The sequence below is a fragment of the Bactrocera neohumeralis genome, chromosome 2 (assembly GCF_024586455.1).
Source record: "Bactrocera neohumeralis isolate Rockhampton chromosome 2, APGP_CSIRO_Bneo_wtdbg2-racon-allhic-juicebox.fasta_v2, whole genome shotgun sequence".
Lineage (NCBI taxonomy): Eukaryota > Metazoa > Arthropoda > Insecta > Diptera > Tephritidae > Bactrocera > Bactrocera neohumeralis.
Window position 1 is genome coordinate 27,466,216 of NC_065919.1, and position 12,423 is coordinate 27,478,638.

The following is a 12,423-nucleotide window of genomic DNA, read 5'->3' on the forward strand; positions in this document are numbered from 1 at the left end:
AATTGATCCAAACGACGATTCGCCGATAATCACTATCCCTTTAGCTGCAAAACAAAGTGCGCTTTGAACCACTAGCCATGGGAACTATTGTTCCAAAAAGCGCGTTTGCCTGTGCGACCGAACATTAAAAGCACCAAAAAGGGTGATTACAAAATGTAACCTGCATTTTGACCCAAATATTACAAACCTACCTCAACTACGCACCTATCTACATGCAAACACCTAAATATATGTGTAATACATTATTTACATTACACATTGTCGTCTAGCGACCTGAAGGCGGCCGGCGAACGCATTCTCCTATGGGCACCTTAGCCGAGCGCATGGCGGCGCAGCGTAAAGAGCTTTTTGATTTATGACAACGCAGCATGGTACCAACAAATGAACCGAAAAAGTCGCACAAAAGCAGAAATGGCCGACGCGTAGACAGTGGCGTTTCGCGCGCTGCAAACTCATAATTGAGTGTCACATGGAGTGTCGCGCATGCCCACCAAACACCGGCGCAAAGCAGAGCGAAAAAAGTGAATATTGCAAAATAGTCGACGAAAGCGCGGCAGCAATTGCCGTCGTTGAACAATATTGAATTACAAATGAATTTAGTTTAGCTGTCGTACACCTCGTCTGCATCATCGTCACCATCGTTGTTGTCGTCGTCGTCGTCGTCGTGTCGTGTGGCCAATACGCAACGCGTTGCGCAAGTGGCCGCAGTCAGCATAAGTCATATGTAAGTTATCGTCTTCGTCTGCCGCATCGTCTTGGCGGTTCATTTCTGGGAAATAACAAATCTGCACTAACTTCCTTTTACGCGCGTCATTTTAAACGACACTGGCAATCCTTTTGACCATTTTACGATTGTGCCGAGTGCGTTGCTGTGGCCAGTCCAGCGGCGCATAAAAATGTCTCAATTAGGTTTATGGCAGAAAGACGCACAACGCAGTCGACTCTGGAACGGTGTAGTTCCACGCAGCAGAGTGGTGATGCACGAACAGCTGTGTGGTTATTTGACCGAAGTCAGATTTCGTGTTGCACAACGGCGAGCTCGCAGTACCTAGGAGCAGAGGTGGTGCCGCATGTGTCTTAATACGGTTATAGTTTTTAGTATCTCACCGTCAAACTTTAAATGTGGGTTTCACTTATATTAAGCTAAAAAGCTTTTTCAAAGCTCTACCATTACCTATAAATCGGTAGTTATATATCCATTCAACCTTTTTTATGTCTTTCGCTGAAGAGCAGATAAGGCAATGCTGCGTATAACTAAAATCGCTTCATCATACCGAACTCTCCAGTGAAGTAACGCTCCATTATTCCACAAAGGTTCAAAAACACTTGACTTCTAAGAGAGGAGAGTATTAATAGAGTAAAGAATATACGTATAAGATACACGCCCAATCGGCATGTATCCTAACTACATATATTCTCGCATGCCTAAGTCTTCTGAGGCTCATTACTGAAATAATTACCAGATATAATATATGTGACCTGGTCTACGGAAAGGGGCTTAGGTGTCAAAAAAAAGGAGAACAATTAATGAGATAACGAGAAACCGACGATTATTTTTAACAGCTTTTCCCAGAAAACTAGTTTTCGCACGTTAGCTCCCTTTTCGTAGACCAGGTCACATATATCAATTAAGTTTTCAAATCTTTGTTGCTTTATATTGATCTCAATTCGATTACGACATCGTATCTGGAATATGTGGTAGATAAATGGGACCTCGATGCTAGTTATCAGAATATGACAATTGACACTTACAGTGAAAGCTCGGCTTTATACCTACGCCAGGAGAATATCATAGAAGTTATCTTGTCTGTAACTCAGAATAAGAATTAACAAAATTTTGGAAGTTTAAGAAATCGTATTTCGCCTGTTTTCTTGGATGAAAAGACGGCGCAAGTATAGCGCTATACTGAAGTTATTTGCTTTAGGTTAAGACTGGAACCAGGCTTATATAACAAGGTTTATTCGACAAAAAATCGCCGCGATTCTGTAAGAAACAGAGATAAGTAGGTATTAGCTTTCTGAAGCTTTGGTGTTAAGACTTGTACGAGCCTGATCAAGCCTATAAGTTTATGCATAGGTTCGTGTATTAGAAACGATATATACTATCTTCAGTGACATACGAGATAGAACCTACCCTAGTTGGGTAAGAAATCGTTTTGTTCCTAGCTGGGTAAAAAATTCTCTGAATGTTTACTTTAACCTTAACCTTAAGATCAACCCGCCTTTCTTTTTGAATATCATTTGCTTGAACCTAATTACAAGAGATAATTATTTGCAGGCATCGACTATTTTAAGCCTAATAGAGTTCCTCTTTTAATGAAAAGAGCTTATTGTTTCGTATACATATGTTTTATTTATGAAGTTGAATAAGGAATATTTTATCAAATGAGTCTAACTGATATCTTAGTATTTAGGCTCCAGTACAGCTCTAGGCCCAATTACTTAACAATTCAGAGGATGGCACTAACTTCAAAGGAGCTGGTGGGTTGGCGAGGAATGGTGGTGGAGGCAAGGCCGTGAAGCTTCTGTTAAAGTTAAAAAATAATTAGAAAATCTTTTAGAAATAAAGCTATATTGGTTTGCTACAACCTTGGTCGCACGCGATGTGGTAGTCGCAAGTTTCTACAAAAAAGAAATAAAGCAAATGTTTTTAGAAGTTTTCATAACAATTTTTATATTTTACCTTGGCTTGTTCGCTATGAAATTGTTGGAGGCGAATTGTCTGCAAATATGTGAAATTAGTGAGGGGAGCTCTTATAAATAAAGTGTCTTTAGCCTTACTTGGCATTTGAAACAGGGAAGCGAATAGCTGGGAATTTAGTGTTTCTTGGCTTTGCCAAAGCTTTGGATTTTGCTTTAGAATTCTTTTTAGCGCTGTTCTTAGACTTTCGTGCCCCTGACTTTGTTGTGGTTCTGGCAAAATAATTAAGAAATTACAAATATTAATACGGAGAGTGGGAAGACAGTCTAACATACCTGGACTTAATACCTTTATTCGTACTAGAAAATACAACAGTATTGGTTTAGAATAAACTGGAGAGTTATGACGCAAATAGGTGTATGTAAATTTCACGGCAACGAACTTACCGAAGAAATGGATTTCTTGCAAACGGCTTTGCACGCCTGAACGGTGTACGCGAAAGATAAACAAAGCGATGATGACCATGTCCATAGCCGCCGTAAACCGGTGCGGGTACAGGTTCTGGTTCGGGTTCCTCTTCAGGTTCAGGTTCGGGCTCTGGTTCTGGCTCAGGTTCTGGCTCTGGCTCTGGTTCTGGCTCTGGCTCTGGCTCCGGTTCCGGTTCTGGTTCTGCTTCAGCCTCACCACCGCCTTCAGCTGGTGGCGCCGGCGGTGCTGGAGCTGTATACATTGCAGACAATTGTATGGGTACAAAGGCTGGCAGAGAAACAGTTAGCGGCACACCGGGTGGTGGCGGTTTAGCACCAGCTGGTGGTGCAGGTGCTGGCTCTTCCGGTTCTGGTGCAGGCTCGGGCTCGGGCTCTGGTTCAGGTTCCGGCTCTGGTTCTGGTTCTGGTTCGGGCTCTGGTTCAGGTTCGGGTTCCGGCTCAGGCTCTGGCTCGGGTGCAGGCTCTGGTGCTGGCTTTTCAACCTCCTTCCACGCTTCGAGCAGCGCCAGCAACTCTTCTTTCGTTATGCCAATAGTGCCAAGAGAGCTAACTGGACCGACGCTGCCATAACCGACAGGACCAACACTTACAGGTCCCCAGCCACCGTACAGAGAACGTTGGGAGCGCATCATATGCGATGTTGGTAAGCCATAAGGTGAACGCGGTTGTATATGATTTTGCAGTTGCTGCTGGTGCGTTGCGTATTGCGGTGCATACTGCGGAGGCTGCAAATGCGTTAAGTGCTTTGGCGTCTCGAAGATTAACTGCCCAGCCGAGCCATTGACCCAGAAACAGAGCAGCGAGAAGATGCTCTAAAATACCGTTAGATGTTAATAAAAAAGCAAACACTTCAATAAATTTCATTCGAACTCACTGAAAATGTTGCTAACCGCATTTTCGAATATTTTTTTTACCAATAAAAACACGCTCACAAACTTTTTAACTGTAAATTGTATACCACTGTGATTTAGTTAAAAAATTATCAGTGACTTTTATCTGCCTCCAATTAATCCTTCAATGAATTTCACTTGTCCAAGCAACGCTGTTGAATGTGCCAGAAATACCGAAGTGATTTATTTTTATACCAACCATCAACTCAATTCGTTCAAAACTCAAAGTGAATAATCCCATTGCTGTCGATCTTAATACATTGTTTAACCATTTGGTGTAACCACAAATGCCAAAGACCAAAAAACGTCCGGTCGCTTCCTTATCCTAACACACAAGGAAGCAATGTACATCGCTTCACGCATCCAACTCGCATCCACAAATATGGGCTTGTTACACTTTTCTGCGACCATCTAACGGTATTTTTCATGGTTTTCATTAGCTGATCGTACGCGGGCGGGGCGGATACTGGATGCGCTTGTTTTTATTTCATTTGTGTTACAAATAACGGTTTGTTGTTTGATAAATTAGGCCAAAGAGGGTTTGCTGATATTAACCAGAGTCTTGGACGGCGAATAGAAAAAACGCGCACAAACAAAACTACTGAAATTATATATGTCATGGCTCTTGGACGACTTGACCAAAAAGAGCCTATCCGGATTTTGTTATTAGCCGAGGCTTAAACACATTTATGTGCATATGTTATGTTATACTATGTTATGCTATGTTATGTTGTGTTATGTTATATAGTATATTTAGCCATGGTGGTCACGTAACTTTGGCTTTATGCATGTATAAATTATATTAGGGTGGGATCTTTGAACTAGAAGAAATATACTTGTTGTTTATAATCTTTAATACGAATGATGTTACTTTCTTCTTCTTTCAACATTTGCAAATATTTATGCCTTAACAAAATATGAAAACCGTCATAGTCGACTTCTTTGACATTTTCAGATTGTGTATGATTTCCATTCGTTTTGATTCTCATTGAGTTTTTCAACGCGAAATTGAAAACTGAGATATTGAGATTCTTCTTCCGAAGCTCAATACTTTCCACATCGCTCGAGGATGCCATGGGATCTTACTCGACTTCACCCATCTCCGTATCCAATGTCGATGATCTACCCGCCATCACTTCATTCGATGGATTTCGTTGTTAGTAACAGCAAATATAATATAGAAAAGGGTCACACTTTTAGCTGTAGGGTGCTCGAGAGCATTCACTAATTTTCACCATTTTCGTTTCCAGGATCGTTTCGTCTGGGTTGAGTGTGCTTTCTGCCAACCGCTACTAGCCCGGCCCTGAGTATACCTCCCTAACTTTTGGCTATAGCTGCTTTATAAAATTGGAATCAATAATTCTAGCATCCTCGAAGAGGGTTCAGTGGAGGATTGTCCTATATATTATATATATGTTTCTATATATTATGTAATAACTTTTCTCAACATATATTTTTTTTTTTAATTAACGACTACCCTAATGCATACTAAGTAAAGTCCATCAAATGAATAACGACTAATCGAACTAGTGCAAACAGCGTTGACAGCAACCCACGAAGTTTTCATATAAGGCCACGGTCGGTTACTTCCTAGGGCCGTAATGGGGACGCCATTGCATAGCTGTTTCGACATCGATACTGACGAGTTATTCGCAGCTACAGGTATGTTGGTGTTGCGATGCATATTTATAAGATTGACATTTGAAAATGTCAAAATATTAATAAAATTAAAACACCTCTGTCATACAAATTTGTCAAGCTTTGATTTAGTGGCTTTATAGACACACAACATGCGCGGCGCTTTGCAGTTAACGCAAATGCCGGACACACGCGTCCATACTGACAAGTGAAAATCCCAAATTTTGATAGACAGTTCGGTGTATCTTGTAACACGTGTTATGTATATTTTGTTTTGAGCAGCTCCTTAAATTCAAAATGAAATGCAAAAGGTGTGTTGTGTAACCAAACACTCCTAGAAAAAAAAAAGAAAAACCTCTAGGTGTGTATATGCCATATATACATAAGAGTACATCGCTCCATGAAGCAACTCTATATACATGGTGTTGTACGGATTAAGGAATGACAAGTGAGGTTATATAGAGCCTTATCAAGCAGAAGTACTAGAGAGTCTAAACTATGCCCTCGTAGAACTTTGGTTAAAGTAGCAATTTCTCTTCTTTTTATAGTAACGTAGAAAATCAAACTATTTTTTTGGCAGTTTCAATGAGGCAATACTTTTTACGGGGTTAGTGATTTTTTGACTTTTGGTGAACGCATTGCCTCCAACAACGGGCGATTTAACACCGCTTGGACTTGTTTGTATGGGGTTATGTAAAAGGTTCTAAGGTAAAAAAAATTATTTCTTAAATATGAATTGAGTAATTTTATTCAGACCTTTTGTACATTATTGAGCACACTTTTGATAATTTTCATGCAGAAAAAGGGATAACAGAGCTTCCCCCCGGAACGTCTTGAGAAAAAACCACTTTGCGGTATTCACCATAACCTTATATTCTCAAAAGTGTAATGCACAAAAGGTCCGAATAAAATTACTCAATTCATAGCTAAGAAATAAATTCTCAAAAAAGTATTTTTTTCCCAGAAACCCTAACCCCTTCCTTAAGTGTCATACACAATAGTTCCTTGGTGCTATTCTCTCCCTCGACAGACTAAAGTAAATTAATTCCTTTCCAAAATCAGCTAACAACAGGAAAACCAGGACCTCCTCCAAACCTCGAATTTAGCGCTAATTACACGTACTATCTAAAATTAATTGCAATAACAATTTATTAATAATTAATATTTTTGAAAGTGTCCACCTGCCGCAACTGAATTCTTAAGCCTCATAGCAATATTTCACAGCAGCATAGCGTGTGTCCATATGTCTCTGGCTGAACGCCTGCGACACTTAACCCTCTGGGTAATCTGTCAACAATACTTTCATGCGTCTGTTTGGCATACAGGAGACACAAAAACAACGCGAGTTGCAACAACAAAAAAATGGTGGAAAATAGGCAGCAAATCCATGGGCGCAGCGCCATCGCCTTGCCCCAGCAGGCAATTTTACGGCGTCTTACCCGTAGCGATTGTCACGATAAATGCGTGAAATCGGCGGTGACGATGACGGTGCCGCACCAACATTTCACACTTGAACTGACGATCTGATGATCGCCAAAAACGGTTACGCGCTTGGCGCGTAAATTGAAACGTTTCGCCATATTCGGCGCAGAGCCCATCAGCGAGTGACCGGCCAGCCAAGCAGCCAGCCAGCGAGCCGCTGTTTTGCGGACGTCGCGTATGTAAGTGAGCTGGTGGCAATTGACACCAAATCTTTGCGACAGAAAGGAGGCTAGACACACCATTTTCGGCTGCTGTTGAGCCGTTGAGTGACATATGCAGGTGGTAATGGCTTAGTAATGACTTGGCGTATTGCGCGCGCGACGGATCGTTGGATTAGTGAGTTACTTAGTTGTTGGCGATATAGGGGATTAAGATGTCACTCCGTTATGGTGTAGTTGGTGCCACTAGCTGACGATCTATGTATGTTAATTGAGCACAATTATGGTAGTGATGAGAAATGCATATTGGCTGTGAATGCATGCCTATTAAGCTTTTTTGTGCAGTATTCACTTTGGTGATTCGATAATTGCGTAATTGCGGGAGTTATTACTTATATAACCAAAAGTGTTCGACCAACTGATGCTTAAGTATGCCTAAAAATGGATTTTTGAATGTTGAATTTTTGTTTGAACACAATTATGTGTCGCACTGACCTACTAATTTAAAAAATATCAAGAATATCTTCGCTAATACCGCTGCAACAATTGGTATGGTAACGGTATATTTTCGATATAATATAAAGTTGGCAGAGTGTATTCTGGCTTCATTCCACTAAGCAGAATAAACCATCGGGAAAATTATGCTCGAGTTTTCAGTCATTTACTATATTAAATTGGATTAACTCAGTGTCATAAATGTACTACAGTTACATACACTTATTTCATATAAAAGATTTAAGTCTATAAACTTTTCGAGCAAACTGCTTCCGATTATGCAGAAGATCCGATCAAATCCCATATAACGCATTAAGGAATATACCAAGAAATGGATATGGATGATCGTATTTCATTATCAGAACTCGTGTGACTTCGTGTAATCTAGCTTATTGCTTATCTTTAGTTTCCGAAGACATCTTTCCACATTACACTCAATATCGTAAAACTATAAAGCTCCAAGGCTGCAGTAAAATGAACCCGCTATTGAGCGGGTAGGATGAATGAAGGATTTTTAACTTATGTGGCAAACACTCCAAATTTAGTAGAATGCCTGCTACCCAACAATTTTTTGTGTTTAAGAAAGCTTTTAATATATAAAAGTTCTAAGGAATCTGCTCCTGATTATGCAGATCGGATCTTCAAATCCTGTATAAAGTCTTGAAAACTTTACAAAGAAATGGATATGTGGCTTCGTGTGATCCGTGTTTCAAGAGAAATATATGGGATCATGCTTTGTTAAATTAAATAATGTCATAGAAAACCAAAGTTAAGCTTTACACTTGTCGAAAAAAGTTTAAATATTTGGTTTTGTAGGTAACTAGAGTTCGTACAACACACGTTGTGTACTTTGTCGAGGAGCCAACTGAAATACTTAATGTCAAAGCCTTTGCTCAGGGCTCTTGCGGCAAACGATTGAGAGTGGAAGGCGGCGAGTCGTTAAATGTGTCGGTTCTAAATTGTTGGTGTTCGGTGGATTTTGAAACATGCGTGTTGCTTGTACGTGAGTCGTACGCTACAACAACAATAGCAGTGTATTTTACGTAGCAAAAAAGAGGAGCTAAAATAGAAAGACATAAAGAGTAAAACAAAAAAGCTCCACCGAAGTATCCGCGACCAGGCCAAAAATTTGCAGATCATACATGAAGACGCAAGAAAGCCAAGGATGCAGGGTAAATACTTCAGTGACCAGCCGAGTCAAGCAATTGCAACCGATGGAAAGGAATCAAAAGCAAAGCTGAGGGGCACATGTAGCAATGCAGAGGTTCAATGAAATTTATTTGGTGTTATGCGCGAGGCGTAAAACGTCAAATCAACTAGTGACTGAGCAGTCTTACGTCAAGTCGAACAACAAACAAATACCAAACACGAAAGACACAACAACAACAACAATTGTGGGCAATTTCAGTGGCATCGGGAGCAACGAAAGTGGCGGCAGCCTGTAGTTCTGACAATTCGCCCGACAGCCTGCACCGGACGGCTGGCGTGGAAGCCACTTGCCGGAACGTATGATTTTTTCGCGTATTTTTATTGCTATTTATTTTCATTTAACCTTCTTTTGCTGTTGTTTGCGTGGCGATCGAGAGATTAACAACGGCAACACACGATTTGCGAGCGATGGATGCGGTAATCACTGATCAATTTAATCGCACAAATAATACAGTTGGACGCAATAAGTAAATATGGAATAATCGCTATTATTGCTGCGTCGCGCTGTCAAGCCGGAGCGTACGCGCAGCGCGGTGCATGCGTTGCAAGCAGTGTGTATGCGAACTCGAGTCTGTGGCAGGCAAGGCAGGCTTGCAAAGTGGCTGTGGTCGCCATGAAAAGTGGCTGTCAGAAGAGACGGCGTCCGTCTGTCCGTCCGTTCGTCCATCCGTGGTGTGTTGGATAAAGAGCTGAGCGTGCGCTACGTGCAGCAACGCGAGCAAAACGCAAAAAAAAGCAACGAAACCAAAATTGAAATTACAATTAAATGAAAAAAGAATTTATTAACAAAGCGAGCAAGACGGCTAAGCCACGGCCGACTCATTGGCTGCAGAACGCAATCGCCGCAATTGTAGCTGCAGGCACGACGCACCGCAGCTGTTATCGGTTTGTTGCAATCAGAAAGTCTCCATTGCTCGCTTGGCGCAAATTATTTTCTTTGCTGCACTCCGAATTTCTTCCTGGGAATCTTTCACTTTTCACAAAAACAAACAATGCAGCTTGAATGCTGTGCTACAAAAACAATAATGTGCTGTTATTTTATGAACATTGTTTGGTGCTGTTTGTATAGAACGGTTCTCTTTCTGGTGTGAAAGTTGTAATCTCTACATCAAAAAAATGTGTTAAAAAATATATTTCATAATTTCCGTTGAAATCAAAGTATGAACGTCAAGAAGCTTTAAGAAATAAGCGATTGAAAGAAGTTGCCTGAAAGCGTTTGCCACTCTCGAATTTTGCTGGGAAAATTATAAATTTGGGTCAAATCTAAAAATAGCAATTGTAATTAAATGTGGGTTAGGTTCCGTTAATATCAATCTCAGCAACTTCGCTAGGGTCACCGTAAATGTGTCTACCGATATACCGAGACATCTGTTTGACAAAAGCTGAACAGTTAAAAGGAAAGTGCCCAGAAGGTTTTCTCCTAGCTTTCTTTCACACAACTTTGGCAAGTAAGATCCGAAAAGATATGTAACCTCAACGTATATGTGGCTATTGGACAGTATCCAGTCAAAACGTCTACCATGGCAACTTTGCTGAGACTACTTTCCACTTAGGCCAGAGGGGTCCTGCAAAAGTTTTGGTTTTTGACCACAGCTTGCCAGGGTCAGGGAAGTCCTATAGATCAAAACGCTAAGTCGCAAGAGAACGGCGGAGCACCAACTCGTTGCCATTGTCATGAAATAGGAGTAGGGATACCCTACTTGCAAGCTCATTAGCTCAAAGTAAAGCCAACTCAATTCCAGTATTGCAGCTCTGCTATCGATGTCACACCTCTCTGAAGGAAGCTGTACTTCGGAGCTGTACATTTACTGCTACCTTGATGACAGCCAACTCCGCTTGAGCAATATTGCACTGGTCTGGAACTAGAATCCGGAGTAGATAGGTAGCTCTCGACAAAAGACGCTCCTTCCAAGTTCGTACTAAGCTTTTACGCATTCGTCAAAAGCTCACTGTCCCTCTTTCACAGCGGCTTCGCTCCGCTCATATATACCTGCATGTGTACAAAGAAAGAATAGTGCGAAGAATGTTTCCACGAGTGATTCAAGTTATCAGTGAAGCAATCGAAGCATCGTAGCTATCCAGAAAGTCCCTGCTTGGAGCCCTTCACATATCTAAGTACCTGCCTTGAGTCTTTTATACAAGGAAAGAGTTTTCTGGAGTCTATTCTGTTCAGAAAATATTCATGTTAATACCTCTCATTTCTCCCTATTCCATCAAATGCATGCGGACTTGACTATTGGCAAATATTCGTACAATATTTTATTTTTGCGGATATTAGTCAAGAGAGTTTTCCATCGTTAGATTCGAACCGAGTTTCATCGCTGAATCATGCCAATTAGAGATGAAAAGTAAGAGATAAACGGAGGGCTAAAAACGAAATCACGAAACCCATAATTAGGGCATAAACATTTAATGTAATCAGATATATGAGCTGCTGCGTAAAATGACTCACTGAGTTTAAAGAAACTGACTGTCTACTTTCCTCTAGTTTTAAAGAGAGTCTTTTGTCGTATGTAAAGTGAACATAACCACTACCTACCACTAAGTACCAGTAATTAGTTTGGTTTTACTGGTGGTTGAGGGCGGTTCTTAGGTAGAAAAATGTTTGTTTGAAAACTAGAGTACTCACCTCACCGAATACTCGTCTATTTCAGAAAGGCGGAACTAATTTTATGGTCCTTAGGACTACCTACGTATTTGCGCGGATGTATCCGAGCGTAGTACCAACTTATCTAGTCGAGTCTCTTCGGAACTCCAGCAAATTAAAAATTTTGAAAGTAAAAGATCTGAAAATTCGAAACTACATTTAATTCATCGGCTACTTGACCAGCCAAAATCATTTTGCAAATAGTTGCTCTGTACTTATCAAATTCGGAAAGCTCAGGAGACAAGCTCTTAAGTTACGGCAGCTTCTTGATAGCGAACCTCCTCGTGAGATCGACGCCTTCTCTCCATTAATTACACTAACCGCTTGTATACAAAAATATTCCAACTTCGTCCGTCTAGTATGTAGATGCGTACGCGGCTGACGGCCAATAATGTTGACCTTATCGCCGTCGATAATGATGAGAATGCTCATTTCATAAATTGAAAGTCAAATATTTACGTAATGCAAACGCATTGAAAACAGTTTAAACAGCAATAACAATATAAGTATGAGCGACAACGACCAGCTGTGCGCAACTAAGCGCTTCTCACGCAACCGACAAGTGTTCACACATACCATACACACGGGTGCTGGCGCAACACGGCTCGTTGCGCATGCGCAGTACCGCAGCGACAGCAAAGTGGTTGACAAATTCCGACGAGGTAAATATCGAGAGACAGACAAACAATTAAACAGTTGAAATGCAAGAACCAACGTTAAGTACAAACATTGTGCAGCAGCAATGTTAAGTTAATGGTGGACCGGGATGTGGCAA

At 40.9% G+C, this 12,423-nt stretch overlaps 1 protein-coding gene across 1 annotated transcript; it reads right to left on the reverse strand.

Annotated features, from left to right (window-relative positions):
* Window positions 1-2,428: 2,428 nt before the first annotated feature.
* On the reverse strand, window positions 2,429-4,024 carry LOC126759633 (proteoglycan 4-like). Its single transcript, XM_050474572.1, has 7 exons — window positions 4,004-4,024; window positions 3,088-3,941; window positions 2,977-3,000; window positions 2,782-2,913; window positions 2,684-2,722; window positions 2,590-2,622; window positions 2,429-2,525 (listed from the first exon to the last, which is right to left on the reverse strand). The coding sequence occupies exons 1-7, from the start codon at window positions 4,022-4,024 to the stop codon at window positions 2,429-2,431; spliced, it is 1,200 nt and encodes a 399-aa protein (XP_050330529.1).
* Window positions 4,025-12,423: the final 8,399 nt, after the last annotated feature.